Below are 23039 nucleotides of genomic sequence, written 5' to 3'. Positions count from 1 at the left end.
GGTGACCGGCCCCCTGCTGAGCAGAGAGCAGCTGGGCTCCAAGAGAGGAGTCTCTTGGGGCCGGCCTCCCAGGTGCCCAGACTCTCTCTGGGCTGAGTGAGAAAGCCTGCCCTTCCCCAGCTCTTTCACACATCCTATGTCTGGTCATGGGGTCCCCTCTGTGTCTGGGAGACACACAGGAGTCCTCTCTGGGGGCGAGGTCATGTGGAGGGCTGGGCACTGCTGGAAGTGGGTGCTGAGGGGACCGTGGTCCTGCTGCTGTGAGAGCCAGGATTCCAGCATCAGACACGATGACACTGGTCACATAGCTCTGGCAGAATTTTTACTATATTTCTTTAAAATTGTATTTATTTATTTATTGACATATCGAGCTTTCCAGGTGGCTCAGTGGTAAAGAGGTCACCTGCAATGCAGGAGAGACAGGAGATATGATTTTGATCCCTGGGTGGCAAGATCCCCTGGAGGGGGGCACAGCAACCCTCTCCAATATTCTTTCCTGGAAAATCCCATGGACAGAGGAGCCCGGTGGACTACAGCCCACGGGGAAGCAAAGAGTTGGACGTCACTGAGTGAATGAGCACACATTTATTGACCTATAGATGATTTGCAATGTTGTGTTAGTTAAAGGTTACAGCAAAATGATTCATATATACGTATATGATTCATATGTATAAATATTCTTTTTCATATCATGTTTTAGAAATAAAATAGGGAAAAAAATCTTCTGTACCTAGACCAAGGTAAGAATTCTTGGACTCTTCACAGTAACTTCATTACATGTAGAAGGAAGAAGTCAAGTGGAAACATTAAACTGGAAAGTACTTGTTATTAGAAAAGTCTTTTTTAGAGAGTTGAAAAATCCAGGAAAGTTTAGAAAGTACTCTCTACTCACCGATTCCTCAAAAGACTTGTGTATGGATTTCAAAAATTCTCAAAACTAATCAATATGAAAAAAATCCAATAGGAATGGGGAAAATGCTGTGAAGAGACAGTTCTTCAGGAACGTACAGATGCCAGATGAGCAGATGGACGATGGCCACGAGTCATTAGGGGAATTTCAATTACACCCTAAGGAGACCCCAAGGCTGGCTGGACAGCAGAGAGATAGGTTATCCTTGAGTCACAGGAAGGAATGTGAAGCGTCACAGCCACTCTGAGAAAGAGTTCTGCAGCTACTAATACACTCAACATTGGATTACTGTGCAATCTAGAAATTGTGCTCTTAAAATTTATTTCAGGAAAATGAAGACTTATGTTCCAATAAATCCCTATACACCAGAGCAACCAGCTCCTGATATAGTCAGCTCAGGCAGCTATACTCAAATACCATCCACATGATGCTTAAATACCATAAATTTCTTTGCTCTGTTTCTGGGGGTCAGAAGTCTGTGATCAAGACCCTGCAATATTGTTTTTGTTGCCAGGTCTTTCCTTGGCTCACTGAGGCCGTCTCCTGGCTCTGTCCTTACAAAGCCTTGTCTCGGTGGCTCACTGGGGGTTGGGCAAGTGTTTCAGGTCTCTTTTATAAGGTCACCTATCCTATCTCCACAGGGCAGAGTCACCTGAAGTGGACACCAATGTCCACCCCGTTCATCTGTCACTTTCACAGATGGGACGGACAGTGGCCTCCCTGAGAGCCTGACCTTGTTGTGACCTTGTCACAGAGATGACCTCTAAAGGGTGCTCCAAGCTCTATGGCCAAGACTCTGTGGGGGGGGACTCCTCACTGGTGCGGCACCATCTCAGCACAGCAGGGAGTGGTCTTCTCTGCCTCCCTTTCCCACCACTGTCCTCCCTTCTGTCTGTCTGTCCTTCTGTGTGTCCATCAGAGGTTCCTGCTGACTGTCTTCAGTTCTCAGCAGCCCAGACCGTGGGGGTGTGGACGTGGTGGGACCTGCAGGGGTGGCTTTGCTCCCTGCTGACCTCCCGCTCCCTCTCCTGCAGTGTAAGGAGGACAGGACACTCCCCACTTGAGGGAGCTGTAGGAGCTCTTGTCTGGGTCAAAGGCACTGCAGAGAACAGCCCTTCCCTGGAGTGAGGGCCTGGGAGACGGTCCTGTGTCCCCAGTGAGTCCAGGCAGACTCGTGGACAGAGGTCACTGTGGGATGGAACCCAGATGTCCTGTCTAGTCCTGCTTCCTGCACCCTGTCCATCCCTCATCAGGACACCAGCCTCCTCCTCTCCTCCTGCCCACGGGCATCACCAGGCCACGGGCAGCTCCTGGACTTTCCCCATCAGCCCTCAGTCACTGAGGCCCAGCTGACCTTCCCGATCCAGCCCCGAAATCCCACCCGATGCTGGTCAGGTCAGTGCCGAGAGTCATGGTCCCTGTGGTCAGGACAGCTGCCCCACGTTGACTCAGGGGCCGGGTGTGTGTGAAAGATGCTTGTTTTTCAGATTTCAGACAAACTCTGCAGGAACCTCAGGTGCACAAACCTCCCTCCCAGGTGCGTTTGAGGGGGTCCCCAGCAGGCTGAGACATGGGGCGGGACCATACTCTCCAGCTCAGTGTCCCTCCCTGATGCCTCTTGCTGTCTCTGTGGCCATGGTGCTGGCCCAGCACTAGGATGTTCTGTGGGTGAACGGGAGCCATTCTTGACAGCAAAGCAGAGATTCTTCCTAGCTGGAGAAACTCAGCCGGCCTCGGGTCCGTCTGGCCACAGCTCCCCCTCACACACCCCTCATTCCACCAGGACCCAGCTCTGCTCCCACCATGGGGCCGAGGCTCCGACCTCCCCTGAGGCTCAGTTCTTCCTGCTGAGCCCTCAGTCCCGGCAGAGCTCCACTTCTGTCCCCCGGGAACCTGAGTCCGGTCACTTGGTGCCTCAACCTCCAGTGTCACTTGTGGACCCCAAGATCCCGGTCCCTCACTTGAGAGACCCCACAGGGCCTGGGGGCTCTTGGGGACAGGGTCATCTCAACTCAGCCTCCTCCCAGGGTCATGGTCCCTCCTGGTCTGGGCTGGCCTCTCCCAGCATCGTCCACACAGGCCTGTGGAAGAGGAAACACAATGTCCTGTTTCTAAACCACTTAAAATTAATGTGTATCTGATCTCCAGCTGGTGAATCTGGGAGAGAGTCAGGGAGATGGATTTCTGAGGGGAGACTCAGAGGTCAGGGCCCTGGGGACGGACAGGGAGCAGATCACCCTGGTGCCCGTGGGCAGAGGGCACGGGAGGGAGGTGTATGCCTCACTTCCCCTTTGTGTGTGTCACTGTGGTACCCACTTTGGCCACCATCATTAGAGCTGACACAACAGATGTAATCAGCCTCGTCATCAGACTGCGGTTGCTGATGGTCAGGTAGTGGTCAGCCCCAGAGCTGGAGCCGGAAACGTGGTCGGGGATCCCGTCCCCCGTGGTGACTTTTCCGTCACTGGTCAGCCTCATCAGATGCCGAGGGGCCTGCCCAGGACTCTGTTGATACCACTCACTGTAGACCGTGCTGTGCTCGCTGCTCAGGGTGCAGGTGAGCTTGGCCGAGCCTCCCAGGGAGGAGGATGCAGACGGGAGCTGGGTCAGCACAGGCCGAGCACAGAGGCCCGCAGACAGAAAGGCAGGCGAGGCTGAGGGTGCCCACACTGGGCAGGGGACCCTCAGGACTGAGCCAGACGGAGGGGCCGGGAGCCCCCCGAGGCCCTGGGCCACACTGACCTGTGCTGACCAGCAGGTACAGCAGGTAGGAGAGGACCCAGGCCACGGTGGGAGGCGCGTCCTGAGCTCTGCCCTGAGGCTGCCCAGCTGGACGGGCCTCTCCAGGCCCCGTTTTATCCTCTCCCCTTGCAGCTCCAGGAGGACGGGCAGTGCATGCAAGTCAACTCCCTGCCCCCATCCTTGGTCTCAGCTCCTGTCTCAGCCCTGAGCCCAGGGCCTCACTCTGGGGATCCCCTGGGGTCAGAGGTAGGGCCACGTGTGGGTTTCAGAGGGACAGACATTCTCCCCAAGAGTAGTGTGTTCAAGGAAGCACCAGTTATGCCCTTTGCACTTGAGCCCTGCCCAGGGGACAGGCACCTGGGAGGGTCTGCAACCAGGACCCGCAGCGCCCCCTGGTGCCCCAGGATGGTCATCTTCCTACACCTGTAGCTCCTTCAACACAGGGAGGACTTGTGAGCCCCAGTAGATGCCAGACCCTTGGGGAGTTTCCTGCATCCCCTCCCCTGGCATCACAATAAGCCCACAGCGCCCTCTGTGACCGCTCAACCCCTCCCCAGTCTAATGAGGCGGAGCCAGCACTGGGAGAGGACATGACTTCCCCAGGGTCCCCCAGATGGGGATGAGTGAGTCAAGATTCCATCCAGGGCACTGACCTCAGAGTCTGACCCTCCGCCCCTTCCCTCCCCTCCCCATCTTTGGGCCCCATAGCTTCTTTCCCTCCCCCACCCGAGGCCTCCTCCCCCTCCACTGGCAACCCTCTCCTCTGTATTCAAGGGCACTGGAACCTACGTCAGTAAAATAGTCCTTACATTCCACCTTTCCTTTAGATCTAGGCACAAAATAAAACTTTAGGACATGCCACGGGGTTCATGCAAATATCTTCCCAGTGTAAGGGATGCTTGTAGAAATTTAATAAAACAGTATTGCCACTTATTTCACAAACAATATTAAAAATGTGCATGATGGCTCAGAACCACCTTTGAAAATTATATTTGCATTCCTAACTTGCCTTTGAGATGGAAGTCACATGGATACATGTATAAAAGCCCCCAGTTTCTCGGTGGAATGTAGATGGGCAGCTTCTCCCCAGCAATAACACTAGGTCTGGGACCCTCCATCGCCTCCTGGTGGTGGGAAGTGTGTTCTGCAGGCACAGTTACCCCAAGGAAGCCTCATCCGTCTCACTTGCTCAGTCCAATATGGTGGCTAAAAGCCCAGGTGGGCGGTCCCTGTAGAGAAGTGCTGTTCTGAAATACCCAGCAGATTTTAAAAATTTAGGATAGAGTAGTGTAGAATGTATCCAAATTTCCATATTCAATTCATATTGAAATGGTATTTTAAAATGATGTCTTGATGTATTTATGGCGGCGCTGGGTCCTCACTGCTGTGTGGGCCGCCTCCACTCGTGGTGAGCGGGCGCTCGTCTTCCTTGCGGTGCTCTGACTTCTCAGTGCAGTGGTTTGTCCGCCTGTGGAGCACCGGCTCCAGGAGGGCGGGCTTCCGTAGTTTCGGCAATGAGCTCCGCAGCTGCAGCTCCCAGGCTCCAGAGCGCTGGCTCAGTGGATGTGAGGCGTGGCTTAGTTGTCCTGTGGAATGCGCAATCTTCCCTGATCAGGGATAGAACGCGTGTCTCCTGCATTGGCAGGTGGATTCTTTCCCACTGAGCTTCCAGGGAAGCTCTTGAACTTATATTTTCAACTAACTGAGTAAGCAAAATCTATCATGGAAACAGCACCTGTTTTGCATAATTTTTCAAAAGTATCTCTTGGAAAATTTAAAATTACATATGTGGTTGGTGGTGGTGGCTTAGTTGGTAAGTCACGTCTGACTTTCATGACCCCATGGACTTTTGTGACTCCATAGATTGTAGCCTGCCAGGCTCCTCTGTCCATGGAATTCTCCAGGCAAGAGAACTGGAGTGAGTTGCCATTTCCTTCCCTGCCGGGGTCCATCCCGGGTGGATCCAGGGAATTCGAAGGAGAGACGGCTTCAGCGATCAGGATAGGATAGCTTTAATTAAATATTAATTAGAGATATAAAGAGTAATAGAATAAGGATAGCTCAGTAGGAAAATTCAGTGGAGAAAAGAGGCTGAGTAGCTTGGTTTATGTGGGAAACCAATAAAACTTCAAGACAAGAAGCTTGCACCTCTTACGTAGGCTGCAGGCGTCCTTCCGTTCTCCCGAAGGAGAGGAGACACTGAGGTCTCCCCGGTCGGATCTTAGAAGCCTAGGCAAAATTAGTAAGCTTGGCAGGCTCTGCGCTCCAGATGGAAACTCAGCCAGAGTTTGAGAGAGAGAGAGAGAGACATGGGGAGACCAGTATTTTGAGGAACTGATCCCAATTCTTTATTTTCCAGAGTCTGTTTTTATACACTGAGATGTTATACAAAAGTCACGAGGGGACAGCAGTCCTGACTTTTATTAAAGTCATGTGCTTCATACAAATGTATTCAGAGGTCTTAGGGGTGTTACATCATTACCTGCTGACAATTTATGACCCTCTCCTTGTGACAGCGGTCAGTCAACACTTATTTCTCCAGGGGTGATTATTCTTAAAACAGACACCACCCAAATAAAGTTACATTCCTAGAGGGTGATGGTGTAGTGGGTTTTAATTAAGGAAAGAATTTACTTAGCCTAAGGTCTAACATGACTTATATCAAAGGTTAATACTTATTTCTTCTATATATTCATTAATGTGTGTAAGGGCAGGGGATGTGGAGACTTAGCAGCAAACATTGGCTCAACAAATGAAAAACCCTTCACCAATATAATTTCCAATCAGCCCACTATACTTATACTAATAGTTTTCTAACTTCTCTAAGAAACCTGTTTTTAGAAGGTTTAAAGCATCTCGTGCCTCTCACGGTTGGGAGGCTGTGAGCAATCACATGTGGCCGGACAAGCCTGTCAGGCAGTCTAGAGAACCTTCAGAGGAATTTGTAGGTTGAAACAGTCCTATCACACCCAGGAATTATTATTAACTGGAGCTCTAAGTTAATTCCTTCTCTGAAAGAAGTGGTGGGGGACAGCCCCCCGTAAAGTCAGAGGTGTAGGTGAGAGCACAAAGTAGTAAAGTAGGCAGACTCTGGTTTTGGGGGTAGATGTTCGAGGATTTCCAGGGGGACTCCTGAGGCTCGATCCCGCCTTTGCGTATGTCGAGCCTCCTCCCTCATGACCTCTGTCACGGGTGGAGGTCCTCACGCCGGCTCCACGCACTTCCCAGGAGATCTTCGCGACTTAGGAATTGAACTCGGATCTCCTGCATTGCAGGCAGATTCTTTACCAACTGAGTGATAATGAAGCCCCCACGTGCGGCTGAAACTTTGTTTTAATAGCACAGGGCAGCAGTGCACAGTCCCACATCAGTCACTTGATTTTTCAAACAGGAGGAACTTCCCAGCACATTCAGGAAAGGCCGTGTTTAGCTTTTGAAGCACAGTGAGAGGCCACAGGAAGGCGGTGAGGACCAGGGCTTGAGTGGAGGGAGCGAATAGTTCTGCTAAAGAAGTAAATACATAGAAAGAACTTTGATGGTGCTTGATACATCTTAAGCACATATGAATATTTACTCTTATCCCATCTGTTAATATTCATATTCCTTATCCTTGACACAAACCAGAGGCTTTAGGATGGTGGGGGTAGGAGTGTGATGGGTTTGGCGCAATTGGCAAGGGCAGTGTTTTCTGGCAACACCAATATACACACACTCCTTGCGGGAACCCTCCACACTCACCAACTGAGGTCCTAACAGCCGTGCATAAGAGCGGGCCTTATTTGGAAACAGTCAATTCAGACATCATGAGTTAAGCTGAGTTCATGTTGGGGAGAGGTGTCCCTAGTCCCATTCAGTGCCCGTGGGTCTCAGGAGCTCTGGTCCAGGAAACCGTCACCCTCTCCCACCAGCCCATCGTCTGCACTGTGGACGCCCCTGTGCAGAGCCTGCCTGGAGGGCCGGGAGGCGGGGCCGCCTGGGGGCTCAGCTCTGGGAAAACCCGGCCAGGCCTGTCCCTGCGGTGTTCACGGTCCTCCTGGGGCTGGAGGAGAGCGTGAGCAGGACGGGAGGGTGTGTGTCTCACTTCCCCGTCTGCCTGTGTCACTGTGAGCAACACCACTGATATCAGCTGACTGACAGTAATAATCGGCCTCGTCCTCCGCCTGGGCCCCACTGATGGTCAGGGTGGCCGTGTTCCCTGAGCTGGAGCCAGAGAACCGGTCAGGGATCCCTGAGGGTTTCTCACTAGACTCATAAATGACCACCACAGGGGCCTGGCCTGGCTTCTTGGTACCAGTGAGCAAAAGAGCTTTCGAAGTCGTCTCCCTGGCAGGTGATGCTGGCCGTCTGTCCCAAGGACACGGACACCACAGGCGGCTGAGTCAGCTGAGAAGAAGCCAGGTGACCTAGAAGAGAGGAGAGGAAGGGGAATGTGGGAAGAGGGTCTCCTCCCTGCGGCCCCCATCCCCTGCAGCAGCCTCTGTGCTGAGCTGACGGGCCAGCCTGAGCCCTGGTCACTTGGGGGCCGAGGCTGGGGGGCCGCATCTGCACAGAGAGTGAGGAGGGGCAGCAGGAGAGGGGTCTAGGCCATGGTGGATGTGCCCCAAGCTCTGCCTCTGAGCCCGCAGCAGCGCTGGGCTGTCCGAGACCCTTTATTCCCTCTCAGAGCTTTGTGGGGGCAGTGAGGGTTTGGGTTTATGCAAATTCACCCCCGGGGAACCCTCACTGAGAGGCGGGGTCACCACACCATCAGCCCTGTCTGTCCCCAGCTTCCTCCTCAGCTTCTCACATCTGCACATGAGACTTGTCCTCAGGGACTGCGGTCACTGTCACCTTCCCTGTGTCTGACCACATGACCACTGTCCCAAGCCCCCCAGCCTGTGGTCTCCCCTGGACTCCCCAGTGGGGCGATCAGCCTGGGAGCATCCTGGCCGTGCACTGAGGCATAGTGCTCTGGGGTTCACTGTGGATGTGACCCTCAGAGGTGGTCACTAGTCCTGAGGGGATGGCCTGTCCAGTCCTGACTTCCTGCCAAGCGCTGCTCCTTGGACACCTGTGGACCCACAGGGCTGGTTCCCCTGAAGCCCTTCTTGGGCAGCCCAGCCTCTGACCTGCTGCTCCTGTCCGTGCTCTGCTGCCCCCTGCTGGCCACCCCACGTGCTGCCTCTAGTAGAGCTCTGATTTCTGAGCATGACTGATTACTGTCTCAGGTACATTCACGTCCCTGTAAAGGGCTGAGTTAGCATTTCTCACACTAGAGAACCACGGTCCTCCTGTGTACAGTGATCACACTCCTCTCTGTGGGACTTTTGCAGAAGATTCTGCAGCCAGGAGTCACAAGGAGTCTTAGCTGAGAAATGCTGGATCAGAGGGACCTGATAACCAATGTGAGCACAGGAACCTGGAAGATATTATCTGCTGACAATACTCACAGCTCTGACAGATGTTCTGGGCATCAGGGAACACGGGGGCTGTGGACTGGTGAGACGTATGTGAAATCTTCCGAATACATACATACATGGAAATATATGCGTATGTACATGTAGAGAGAGAGCCAGAGGCTGTGAGCGTCAGAGCACCAGGTACCCACGTTACCGCCACAGAGATCACAACACAGTGATTTCTTCTGGTTTATGGGTCAATTGATTTCACGATTCAAATTCTTGTACTCCATGTTGAACTGAACAAATTTAAAAATACTGCAAAATACACTTCTGTGTGCTTGTGTGTGTTCAGTCTCTGTGACCCCGTGGACTGTAGCCTGCCTGGCTTCTCTTCCATGGAATTTTCTAGGCAGGAATAGTGGAGTAGATTGCCGTTTCCTTCTCCAGTAAATACACACACACAGAGGTTACTATTTTAATCACCGAGGTGGTTCTTAACATGTGTCCCACTTGTCTGGGAAACAAGGTGCCATTCCATTTATTTCTGGGGGTCTCTGGGGGGAGTGTTTCTGGAGGACATGAGCAATTGAACCTTCCGGCTCAGTGAAGCAGGCGACCCTCCCCGTGTGGGTCCTGGAGGAACAAAAGGCTGAGGAAGGCAGAGTCCCCTCCTCCCTCTGCTCAGAAGAGGGTAGTATCATAAAGAAGAAAAGGAAAAAATGAACTCTTGGAGCTCAGTTCTCTGGAGCTAAATTGCACTCTGAGGGTCACATGCAGAAATTCTAGATACAAGACAACTCACCTCACCCAACTCCCAGCCTTTCGGGAAAGGATGGGATGAAGGAGGCAGGATGGTGACCTGGGGGCCATCACAGCCAGGCCTGCAGGAGGACCCGAGGAGCTCTGGTACGGGTGAGCTCTTCAGCCCAGTTCAGTTCAGTTCAGTCGCTCAGTCATGTCCAACTCTTTGCGACCCCATGTATCCCAGCACACCAGGCCTCCAAGTCCATCACCAACTCCCCGAGTTTAACCAAACTCATGTCCATCGAGTCGGTGATGCCATCCAGCCATCTCATCCTCTGTGTCCCCTTCTCCTCCTGCCCCCAATTCCTCTCAGCATCAGGGTCTTTTCCAATGAGTCAACTCTTCACATCAGGTGGCCAAAGTATTGGAGTTTCAGCCTCAGCATCAGTCCTTCCAATAAACCCTCAGGACTGATCTCCTTTAGAACGGACTGGTTGGATCTCCTTGCAGTTCAAGGGACTCTCAAGAGTCTTCTCCAACACCACAGTACAAAAGAATAATTCTTCGGCACTCAGCTTTCTTCACAGTCCAATCCTCACATCCATACATGACCACTGGAAAAACCGTAGCCTTGACTAGACAAACCTTTGTTGGCCAAGTAATGTCTCTGCTTTTTAATATGCTATCTAGGTTTGTCATAACTTTCCTTCCAAGAAGTAAGCATCTTTTAATTTCATGGCCGCAGTCACCATCTACAGTGATTTTGGAGCCCCCCAAAATAAAGTCTGACACTGTGTCCCCATCTATTTCCCATGAAGTGATGGGACTGGATGCCATGATCTTTGTTTTCTGAATGTTGAGCTTTAAGCCAACTTTTTCACTCTCCTCTTTCACTTTCATCAAGAGGGTCTTTAGTTCTTCACATTCTGCCATAAGGGTGGTGTCATCTGCATATCTGAGGTTATTGATATTTCTGCTGGCAATCTTGATTCCAGCTTGTTCTTCATCCAGCCCAGCATTTCTCATGATGTATTCTGCATATAAGTTAAATAAGCAGGGTAACAAAATACAACCTTAACATATTCCTTTCCCAAATTGGAACCAGTCTGCTGTTCCATGTCCAGTTCTAACTGTTGCTTCCTGACCTGCATACAGATTTCTCAAGAGGCAGGTCAGATGGTCTGGTATTCCCATCTCTTTCAGAATTTTCCACAGTTTATTGTGATCCACACAGTCAAAGGCTTTGGCATAGTCAATAAAGCAGAAATAGATGTTTTTCTGAAACTCTCTTGCTTTTTCCATTATCCAGCGGATGTTGGCAATTTGACCTCTGGTTCCTCTGCCTTTTCTAAAACCAGCTTGAACATCTGGAAGTTCACGGTTCATGTATTGCTGAAGCCTGGCTTGGAGAATTTTGAGCATTACTTTGCTAGCGTGTGAGATGAGTGCAATTGTGCGGTAGTTTGAACATTCTTTGGCATTGTCTTTCTTTGGGATTGGAATGAAAACTGCCCTTTTCCAGTCCTGTGGCCACTGCTGAGTTTTCCAAATTTGCTGGCATATTGAGTGCAGCACTTTCACAGCATCATCTTTCAGGATTTGAAATAGCTCCACTGGAATTCCATCACCTCCACTAGCTTTGTTCATAGTGATGCTTTCTAAGGCCCACTTGACTTCACATTCCAGGATGTCTGGCTCTAGGTCAGTGATCACACCATCATGATTATCTGGGTCATGGAGATCTTTTTGGTACAGTTCTTCTGTGTATTCTTGCCACCTCTTCTTGATATCTTCTGCTTCTGTTAGGTCCATACCATTTCTGTCCTTTATCGAGCCCATCTTTGCATGAAATGTTCCTTTGGTATCTCTGATCTTCTTGAAGAGATCTCTAGTCTTTCCCATTCTGTTGTTTTCCTCTATTTTTTTGCACTGATCGCTGAGGAAGGCTTTCTTATCTCTTCTTGTTAGTCTTTGGAACTCTGCATTCAAATGGGAATATCTTTCCTTTTCTCCTTTGCTTTTCGCTTCTCTTCTTTTCACAGCTATTCGTAAGGCCTCCCCAGACAGCCATTTTGCTATTTTGCATTTCTTTTCCATGGGGATGGTCTTGATCCCTGTCTCCTGTACAACATCACGAACCTCATTCCATAGTTCATCAGGCACTCTGTCTATCAGATCTAGTCCCTTAAATCTATTTGTCACTTCCACTGTGTAATCATAAGGGATTTGATTTAGGTCATACCTCAATGGTCTAGTGGTTTTCCCTACTTTCTTCCATCTAAGTCTGAATTTGGCAATAAGGAGTTCATGATCTGAGCCACAGTCAGCTCCTGGTCTTGTTTTTGCTGACTGTATAGAGCTTCTCCATCTTTGGCTACAAAGAATATAGTCAATCTGATTTCGGTGTTGAGCATCTGGTGATGTCCATGTGTAGAGTCTTCTCTTGTGTTGTTGGAAGAAGGTGTTTGCTACGACCGGGGAGCTCTTAAGAGCCCTTCAAATTGGGGGCAGGGGCCCTGCCTCTATCCCCTGCTCCACACACAGGTCCATAGCTGCATCTGCCACTGGGATGAGGAGTGTCACCGGGGCCAGAGACTACAGCAGAAGTAAGACCGGGATCTGGGGCTGTGGACCCCAGTGTCTGGGGAAATGAGGGGTTCAGTCCTGCAGCTGGCGGGCTGGATTCGGGCTGTCACACGAGACACCTGGGGCAGTGATGGTCACAGCATGGCTACTTCTGGTGTTATGACCATTAAAGAATAAAGACAGACAGACAGACACACAATGGACAGGGGAAAACAATGAGAATCAGTGCATGAGTAGAGGACGTATAACATGCAAATGTAATGCAAGATTTAAATAAAAATGTAACTTTTGGGGAGAAATCCAAACATGTTAAGAAGAAGAGAGAAAGGAAGGCAAGAAGAGGAAGAAGAAGGAGGAGGAGAAGGAGGTGACGAGGGAGAGGGACAGGAGGGAGGGGAGGAGGGTGAGGGGCCGAAGAGAGGGAGGACTCGGGGGAAGAGAAGTGGATTAGAAGGTGAGAGAGGCCAGGGTCAACCCAGCGTCAGGTCACCCGAAGTCAAGCAGCAACAGTTAGAACCAGACATGGAACAATGGACTGGTTCCAAATTGGGAATGAGCTCGTCAAAAGTGTATATTGCCACTCTGCTTATTTAACTTACATGCAGAGTACATCATGCAAATTGCTGGGCTGGATGAAGCACAAGCTGGAATCAAGATTTCTGGGAGAAATATCAACAGCCTCAGATATTCAGATGATACCTCTCTAACGGCAGAAAGTGAAGAGGAACTAAAAGGGCCTCTTAATGAGGGTGAAAGAGGAGAGTGAAAAAGCTGGCTTGACACTCAACATTAAAAAAACTAAATCCTGGCATTCACTCCCAACACTTCAGGCAAATAGATGGGGAAAAAGTGATAATACGACAGACTTTATTTTCTTGGGCTCTGAAATCACTGTGAATGGTGAATACACCATGACATTAAAAGACACTTGGTTCTTGGAAGGAAAGCTATGACAAACCTAGACAGCATATTAAAAAGCAGAGACATCATGTTGCCGACAGAGGTCCATATAGTTGAAGTTACAGTTTTTCCAGTAGTCATATATGGATATGAGAGCTGGAATACAGAGAAGACTGAGCACCAAAGAATTGATGCTTTAAAACTGTGGTGCTGGAGAAGACTTTTGAGAGTCCCTTGGACAGCAAGGAGATCAAACCAGTCAATCCTAAAGGAAATCAACCTTGACTATTCATTGGAAAGACTGATGCTGAAGCTTCAATATTTTGGCCACCTGATGTGAGAGTTGGACTATAAAGAAAGCTGAGTGCTGAAGAATTGATGCTTTTGAACTGTGGTGTTGGAGAAGACTCTTGAGAGTCTCTTGGACTGCAAGGAGATCCAACCAGTCCATCCTAAAGGAGATCAGTCCTGAGTGTTCATTGGAAGGATTGATGCTGAAACTGAAACTCCAATATTTTGCCCACCTGATGCAAAGAACTGACTCATTGGAAAAGAACCTGATGCTGGAAAGATTGAAGGCAGGAGGAGAAGGGGACACAGAGGATGAGATGGCTGGATGGCATCACCGACTCGATGGACATGAGTTTGGTTAAACTCGGGGAGTTGGTGATGGATAGGGAGGCCTGGCGTGGGGCGATTCATGGGCTCGCAAAGAGTCGGACCCGACTGAGCGACTGAACTGAACTGAACTGAACTGAATTGTCAATATTTTTGATGGCAATTTTCCCTCACATTGCCTCCATCCTCCATATTAGACGTCAGCTCTCAAGCTAGACAGGGGTGTACCTGGAAGAAAGTTCTGCCTTTTCTTTTCAAAGCAATTCACAGGTGACGTTTTTCTATTTCTGATGTGGACATTGCCCTGCAGCCACTGGAATTCTGTGCCAAGTAGGAGGTTTATGTGTCCCTGGTCCAGGTCATCACATGGTGATTCAAATATTCTCCAGGGAAATCTTCTTTGTATGAAAGTTCACTGTTTTTGTAGGACACCCAGAAATTTCCTCTTGCACCTCTAAGAGTTTGGACAGTGGCTTGCTGAGCAAACCAGTGAGATGGTCTGGATTTTCTTTTTGAATGTGATGGAAAAACATGGTCAAAAGGAGAAACATGGGCCAAAAAATCATGGGTCAATAGCTGTCCAGGTAGCAACCCAGTTCCTCCCCGGACCTTGTCTCAGAGAAAGAGAAGCCTTTGGTGTAACTGAGGTGTTTGTTCTCAAGGCTGGGGCAGCACTTTGAAACAGAACAGGTGTTCCTGGTGACCCTCATCACTTACAGCACCTACACACAGGCACAGCCTGAGGGGTCTGGGGTTCAGACACAGCTCAGGGCCAGTGTGATATTGCCTCTGAGGTAAGAATTCGAAGGGCAGGAGTGACATGTGGTCAGGTAGTGGCACGGGGGGCTTCTGGGTAATAGATCTGGGTGTTTGCAGCTGCCCAGGATGGCGCCCGAGGAGCAAAGCAGGATTGCCACGGGTGGGTTGAGGCCAGCCTTGACCTTCACTACTTTATCCGGGGCCTGAAGATCTTCAAGGAGGTTCAGCTGCTGTGTGTGGCTGAAGGTCCTCTGGGCCTGAACCCTGTCTACTGTCCCCCGTGCTGACCATAGATGCCTTCCCCAGATATCTGCAGATTTTCTGCTGAGCGTGCAGCACAGGATTTAGGGAGTGGCCTTGACGGGGAAAGGCAGGGGCTGGAGAGCGAATAACAATGCCAGGTTCCCTTGGGGAGGAAGAGGTTCTTTCTGATGGACCTTGAAAAGCATTCTCCTGAAGTCTCAGGTTAAAGAGGTCTTGCTTGAAAACGCTGGATCAGCATGGCTGGACAGACCTGTGAAGGTCATCACTGGCTCAGCCTCTCATCTGGTCTTTGTCCCTGCTGTGCTCTGCCCACAGTCAGCTGAGAAAGGAGCTGCTCTTCCTATGGGGAAGGGACGCCCTGTCTGTGGAGCTGACCCAGGCTCTGGGCTCTGGAAGGACCAGGCGGGGAGGAAGATGGAGTGGGCTATGCCAGGCTGATCCAGCCCCCCGTGAGAAGCTGTGAGTGTGAAGCAGGTGCATTGGACCAGACTATACAAGGGCCCTCAGCCTTGTCCCCAGCGATGGTGAGGGCCGCTCTGTCCCCAAGGATGGAGCCTAAAGAGTGACTGGGGGTGGATGAAGGTGAGGGTGACTGTCGGCCTGGATGACAGCATAGGGAAGGGTCTTGAGTCACCACAGGCTGGAAGCTGATGGCCGAGGAGAAGAGAAGGAGACACCCATGGGCACCAGTGTTAGGGCAACTCCTCCACAAGGCCCCTTGCCCAGACCCCCTCCCCACCGCCCAGGGAGTCTGCCCTGACCTGTGCAGAGGCCCATGAAGGGGACAGTGGTCCAGGACATGTTGTTGATGCTTCTACATGCACTGCTTCCTGAGGGGCTCGTGGCTGGGGCTGGTCTCCTGCACCTTGAACTCTCCCCTGTCTCTTCAGTGAGGAGTGGCCCTCAGGCCCATCCCCCACCCACCCAGCTTCCTGCCAGCACCAGGGCTGGGTCCTAGCTGAGGACCCCTGCCTGATGAAGGGTGGGCGGAGGGGGTGGTGAGGGCTTCGTGTCTGCTTTCCTTCGGCTGTCACCCTCTGTCCCCGGGCATGTGGACCCTCATGGCTCCTGACGCACGCGTGAGGACCACTTACAGGAAATGAAATGGCGTCAGATGAAAAGATACTCAGCTGGGCCAGCTCCCACAAATGGAGACAGGGACTCAGTGCCCACTGCTACTCAAAAGTCTGAAAGTCTCCTTTCCCCAGACTCCAGGTCTGATAGACTTGACCATGGGCCTCTGGTTGATTCCCTCTAAAATAAGCTTTGGTCTTTTTTTTTTTTTTTTAAAGTACTTTTAGCTCTTTTTTAGAAAATTTATTTATTTATTTATATTTCTTCTTGACTGCACCGAGACTTCATTGCGGAGTGGGCTTTCTCCAGTTTTGGCAAGTGGGCAGAGGAACCTGGTGGGCTACAGTCCATGGGGTCGCAAGAGCAGGACACGACTTAGTGGCTAAACCACCACCACCACCAAACTGGCTCAAGGCTGGAAATGGATCCAGGCGCTGTGACTTGAGTTAGACTTTTGTTCACTTGACCTAGACGGTTTTGGGGCAAAGTAGGAGTTTGGTGGTGGTTTAATTGCTAAGTTGTGTCCTACTCTTGCGACCCCATGGACTGTAACCCACCAGGATCCTCTATCCACGGGATTTCCCAGGCAAGAATACTGGACTGGGTTGCCATTTCCTTCTCCAGGGGATCTTCCCCATCCAGGAATTGAACTCCGGTCTCCTGCTGGGCAGGTTGATTCTTTACCACTGCACCACTTGGGAAGCCCCCTCCAAGTGTGGGTAGCAGGTCTTAAAGCACAAATCTACTCTAACCTTACAATCTCGTTACACGTTGAGTCCCTTTGTGTTCAGGCAGACAGGTCTGGGTCTTCTAGTTCACTCACTAGTGAGAGGGTAACAGGAAGGAAGGCTGTGGGTCTCCAAATGGGGGAAATAGGCTTCAAGTGTCAGGCGTTTTTTCTCTCTCTCTTAAGGGCCAGGAGGAAACAAACTACAAATGTCCTATTTTTTCCCTTCTCTATACAAAATTATAAGGAGGTTTCTTTTTACAATCTATGTTCCATCAGAACTTAACTTTTCTCAAACCTTGAGCTAACCAGTGCGTTTTCTTCTGGAAATGCTTTTCGTAAGTTACGTTAATGAACTGTGTATTTACCCTAGACTCTGTTTTTCTTCAAGTTGATTTCGCCTAAGGCTGAGAACCGTAATGGCTCAACAAACCAGTATGTTTTACTCATGCAAATGTTCTCTTAAGCTATATTAATGTATTTGCCTGGAAACCTAGCTTTCTTTAAGAATCACGTCAAATGTTTTATGGCCTGGGGTGACTTACCTTGTGCCAATATTATCTCAAAATTTATGTTGTGGTTGAGGGATCTGGTGCCACTTTCTGAGTTTTGAGACATTTCCTTTTAGCAGCCTGCTCATAGGTGTATAACTTCTTGCTAAAAACTAGCAAGGGGGCACTCTTTCTGCCTGCTTCTGATGTCTATGTCAGAAGCTTTCTCTATCTCTTTTATACTTTATTAAAACTTTATTACTCAAAAGCTCTGAGCGATCAAGCCTCGTCACTGGCCCTGGATCGAATTCCTCTCCTCTGGAGGCCAGCAATCCCAGCTTCTTTCATGGCTCAGCAACAACCTTTCACTAAGGATCGCGTTTTGGACTCTGCTTCCAGTAACTAATCAACCAAACCACTGGGACTCCCTGTACCCTCTGCCACCCCTACCAGCTGCAGGTAACACGAAATGCAGAGTCTGTGTGAAGGGAGCCCAGGTCAATGAATCCAGCTGATCCAGCCTTATGCTCCACCCACCACTAACCACCTCCCTTCCTGTCCCCTCCCCGTTTGGTCTAGGGGTTTTTGTCCCTGTGAAATAGGAGAACCAAGCAGTTCCTGCAGTGCAGTGTCCCTCCTGTGGGTCGTACTCTCTACTCAGCCTAGGAACCTGCTGAGGCTGATTGCAGTTGTTGGTCTAGAAGCTAAGGGGGGGCAACACAGGTGGGGGCCCAGTGGAGAATCAGCACAGGCCCACGTGGCAGCTTCCTCATGAACCGTGACTATGTTCTTGGGTCATGTTCCCACTCATATGCGGCTTAAAGAGGAGGGACAACAACCATGAAACCACCCCTTCCTCATCTCCTCAGCCCTCAGAAGGGTCCTCAGTGCCCTCTCAGCTGCTGACGCTTCCACATCAGATGCAGACGAGCTGCCAGCAGAGTCAGAGCAACAGGGAGCCTGTGACCTCAGGTGGGTTTTGTCTCACTTCCCCATAAGCTTGGACCGCTGTGCACAGCACCACCACTTTTATATGAGCTGCAGTAATAGTCGGCCTCGTCCTCAGCCTGGAGCCCAGAGATGGTCAGGGTGGCTGTGTTCCCGGACTTGGAGCCAGAGAACCGAGCAGGGATCCCTGAGGGCCGTTTGTTGACATTATATATCAGAGCTTTGGGGGCTGAGCCCGGGAGCTGTTGGTACCAGCCCACACCATTATAACCCCCTATGTCACTGCTGGTCCCAGCACAGGAGATGGTGACTGTCTGTCCCAGATTCCCAGACACTGAGGGAGGCTGAGTCAGGCCAGACTGGCCCCAGGACCCTGCAAAGAGGAGAAACACACTCTGGTCAGTTCCCTGCTGGGGCCCAGGTCACCCTGAGGACAAAGACACCAGGGATCAGTCAGGTCCCCGGGGTCCCTCCCCTGGAGGCCTCACCTGAGCCCTGAGTGAGGACGGTAATGAGCAGCAGAGCCCAGGCCATGGTGGAGACGCTCCAGACGCTGCCTTCTGAGCCCGCAGCCCTGGGCCTGGTCCTCAGATCCCTCTTATCCCCTCCCCCAGAGGAGGGTGGGTCCCCATGCAAATCTGCTTCCTGCTCCTGCCCCTCCTCACCCCCTCTGCTCACCCTCTCTGACCTGGCCCTTTGTTGTAGATACTTCTCCCTCCCCGGACAGCAGAACTTCCTGAGAATTAACTCTTTCACATATTGAGTGAGGACAGACCAAGTCCATGACAGGATGTGGGGAATGAACCCCACAAGTTTCCACAAGTCATCGTGGTTCCTGGGGGAGAAATCCCAGAATGTCCAGTGGGCTGGCTGACCCGCAAAGAAGAGAACTGGGGCCCCGATGGCTCAAAGATCCAGCTGCCCCACATTCCAGGAGTCACATGCAGAGCTGGAGACCATTACCCCTCAGCTCCTTCTGTTTTAAAAAACTGTTGTTGAAGGGCCTTCCCTGGTGGTCCCGTGGTTAGCTCTCCGAGCTTCCACTGCATGGGGCTCGGGTTTGATCACTGGTCTGGGAACTAAGATCCTGCAAACTGCGAGGCACAGCCAAAAAGTAAAAGTAAAAACAAAAGATTATATTGAAGTATAGTTGATCTACAATGTAGTGTTAATTCTGCTGTAGAAGAAAGTGACTCGGTTATACTCACGTACACATTCTTTCTTCATGTTCTTTTCCAACACGGTTTACCACAGGATATTGCATACAATTCCTTGTGCTGTACATAGGACCTTGGTGTTTATCCATCCAGTGGTTAATAGTCTGTTCTACTTGTCCCAAACTCCCAGTGGGTTCCTCCTCCACCCCCAGCTCCTTCTTTCCGCCTCTCTTGGGAGAGTCCTCATGTTCCCCTCCATCCTCTCTCGGCGGTGCTCTGAGTCTGAGACCCGAGCGTGAGCCATTGGCCGCTTGTTTGCACTTCTGAAGGTAATTTATTGGAGCGCAAATGCTTTGGGACATAAAAAGGGATCTGGGAGAAGCAGCCGGTGAAACTTCATTTGCTCTTGTTTAGTCACTATTTGGTGTTAACTCTGTGCGACCCCGTGCACTGTAGCCCACCAGACTCCTCTGTCCATGAGATTTTCCAGGCAAGAATACTGGAGTGAGTTGCCATCTCCTTTTCCAGGGGGTCTCCCTGACCCAGAGATTGAACCCAAGTCTCCTGCACTGGCAGCTGGGTCGTTTACCACTGAACCACTGGGGAAGCCTGTCGATCCTTCACGTGGGACAGTTTAAGCCGCCAGAACCGTCCCCAAATCCTGGCCTTTACTGCCCCCTGGTGGCTGCAGACGTTGCCGACCAAGCCCAGGGAGGCAGCTGAGTGGCAGCTGGAAATCCCTCCCTCCGGCCCTCCCCTTCCCTTCCCGCTCAGTACCAGACCGCCCCCACCACGCCCCCGCCGCCCTCCCTGACCCAATCCGCTCTAAACTCTTGTCTCTTTGTCCTTTAACTCCCTTCGGGATGGGATATATCACCTGCCCCACCAGGTGGACGGACCCTCACCCGTGGCCAATGATGGACAAAGCTAGAGGGATCCCCTTTCCATTTCAAGTCCCGCAGAGGCATTCTTCGCTCTCTATGTTTTCTTCAGAGAATCAGTTACAACCTCACTCTTTAAAACCATGGTCTTGTTTTGGTTTTGCTTTGGTGTTTTTCTGTTTCCACCCTAAAACTCATGAGCACATACCTTCTTGACCGTTGCACCAGCAGCCGCTCAAGGACAAATGTTTGTTTAATGAGTCTGGATGAGAGGAAGGAGGGGAGGGCTGAACCTCCTGTTCCAAGATGAAAAAATTGAGTTTTGATCAGCTCTGTTCCAGGTGACAATCTTAGGTCCAGATGGAACAACAGTATGCTTAAAACGATGCTTAAAACTCAACATTCAAAAAAACTAAGATCATGGCATCTAGTCCCATTACTTCATGGCAAATAGATGGGGAAACAAAGGAAACAATGACAAACTTTATTTTCTTGGGCTGCAAAATCAATGCGGACGGTGACTGCAGCCATGAAATTAAAAGATTCTTGCTCCCTGGAAGAAAAGCTATGATAAATGTAGACAATGTATTAAAAATCAGAGCCATCACTTTGCTGACAAAGGTCTGTATAGTCAAAGCTATGGCTTTTCCAGTAGTCACATACAGACATGAGAGTTGGACCCTAAAGAAGGCTTAGCGCTGAAGAATTGATGCTTTCAAACTGTGGTGCTGGAGAACTCTTGAGAATCCCTTGGACTGCAAAGAGATCAAACCAGTTCATCCTAAAGGAAATCAACTCTGAATATTCATTGGAAGGACTGATGCTGAAGATGAAGTTCTAATACTTTGGCCATCTGATGCAGAGAGTCGACACACTGGAAAAGAGTCTGATGGTGGGAAAGATTGAGAGTGGGAGGGGGAGGCAACAGAGGATGAGATGGTTGGATGGCATCATCGACTCAGTGGACATGAGTATGAGCAAGCTCCGGGAGATGGTGGTGGACAGGAAAGCCTGACAAGCTGCAGTCCATGGGTTTGCAAAGAGTTAGACATGACTTAGCGACTGAACAACAACAATATATTCATCCATCCATCCATCCATCCATGTGTGTAGCTGGACACCTTAAGCTCTCTTAGCTCACAGGCACAGGGATGTCTGGCGGAATGGCAGGGAGAGCCAGGAAAAACAGCCATCCCTACTGCCCTGCCTTTACTCTTAGCCACCAGGAGCTGCCAATGGCCTCTGGTTAAAGATTTAGGGTCTCTGGGATGACAAGGACACAGCACCAGACCCCACCTTCAGAAAAACACAGCTTCACTGTCTGAGGATGCCAAGGGTTCCTAGGCTTAAGTGAGGACTCAAAGGAGGCCCCCCAGGCCAGCATGAATGAGAAGGGCTCTGCTTGGCTTGTAACCCATCCAGGCAAGAATCCTCAGCCACCTGGCTCTTACGTCTATCCAGAAGCCAGACTTTCTCCCCTCCAGGGGCTGGGAGGAAGGAAGTGCCAAAATCATCCTGGATGCCAGGTACCTGGTGCCCCCTGGTGGCCCAGGTGTAACATCCCCAGATTTGAGGGGCACCGCTTCAGAGGGTCCTGCCCACATTTTCCATGACTATGCTCTGCCCTGACTTAGTCTGAAGGGGACCTTTGGTGAAAACAGGGGAAGCCTGTGCTCAGGAGCAGCTCAAGCTGAGGACATCCGAGGGGCTGCGGAGATTAGGCAGAGGTGAGGAAACCAGACGCAGGAATTGTTTGGCTTCTTAAAAAGCTGAAAATGAATCGGGGGGTGGGGCAGGGGACTCAAGTAGAGGGGGTGGCACTGCCTGCCCTCCACAGGGGCAAGCAGGCAGTGTTGCTGATGGGGTGGCATGGGATGGAAGTCGGGGGTGGAGTGGGATGAAGGTGCCCCTGAAATCTGGAGGGTGAGGGGTAGAACGAGGCATCATCTGGAGAGAAGACAGTCTAATTGACCCTGGTCTGCAGTTTCCGCTGCCCCTGGGATCACAGAAGTGGCAAAGTCCAGAGAGTAGGGGGCATTGGAATGATAAGGGGAGGGACATCTTATCTTATAAGGGAGGTGGGGGTGGGGCAAGAAGCACTGCTGAGCAGGCCCTGGGCCCCTGACACCCCACCCCCAGAGGAAAAGGGGTTTTGGAAGCACAGGCCCAGAGGCGGGGTGGGTAGAGGATTGGTGGTGGGGGCTTTCTATGTCTCACCCCCTCCCTCCAGATCACAGGGGCCTTCACCCCACTCCACCCTTGACTTCCATTCCATGCCACCCCATCAGTGAATCTGCCTCCTTGCCCCTGTGGGGGGCAGCAGTGCCACCTGCCAGCAGATGGTCTGAGTCTGAGCTCCGGAGGACAGCTGCTGAGCCGAGGCACCAGTGAGTGCAGGTTTTTCTGGATTTCTCCCCAAATAGTGCACCCTTCCCCCATCCTCCTGGATGACCTGGCAGGACCCCCAGACCTGCTGAGTCCCGGGACAGTGGAGAATGGTGTCTCTTCCATTCAGAATGGAAGCTCCTGTCCTCCACTCTCATCCCGGACCTTGTCCACTGCCCACAAGCAGAGTGGGCAGTTCCCACCTTCAGGCGACTTCCCTGGGCACACTGCCCTACCAGGCTGGCCCAGGGATGTCTTGGGAAGCCCTGGACCTGCAGCCAAAATAGCTTTACTATTTTTGTTTCTCTAAACATTTACAAGAGTAGAAGAATGGTGTGCTGTAGTTCATGGGGTCGCAAAGAGTCAGACATGATTTAGTGACTGAACAACAGCACTCATCTCACACGCTAGTAAAGTAATGCTCAAAATTCTCCAAGCCAGGCTTCAGCAATATGTGAACCGTGAACTTCCA

The 23039-nt window shown here is 50.9% G+C and overlaps 1 protein-coding gene across 1 annotated transcript in view; it reads right to left on the bottom strand.

Annotated features, from left to right (window-relative positions):
- Positions 1–18678, bottom strand: part of LOC129629600 (immunoglobulin lambda-1 light chain-like) — a 68140-nt gene extending 49462 nt beyond the window's left edge. The window contains exons 1-3 of the mRNA XM_055549692.1: positions 18633–18678; positions 18224–18517; positions 16351–16352 (exon numbers count right to left, since the gene is read on the bottom strand). Of these exons, the coding sequence (XP_055405667.1) occupies positions 16351–16352; positions 18224–18517; positions 18633–18678 (342 nt within the window). The remainder of the gene's footprint in view (positions 1–16350; positions 16353–18223; positions 18518–18632) is intronic.
- Between the last annotated feature and the right edge of the window lie 4361 nt (positions 18679–23039).

Source organism: Bubalus kerabau, chromosome 16 (genome assembly GCF_029407905.1).
Source record: "Bubalus kerabau isolate K-KA32 ecotype Philippines breed swamp buffalo chromosome 16, PCC_UOA_SB_1v2, whole genome shotgun sequence".
Classification (NCBI taxonomy): Eukaryota; Metazoa; Chordata; class Mammalia; order Artiodactyla; family Bovidae; genus Bubalus; species Bubalus kerabau.
This window is presented reverse-complemented; position numbering and strand designations above follow the sequence as displayed.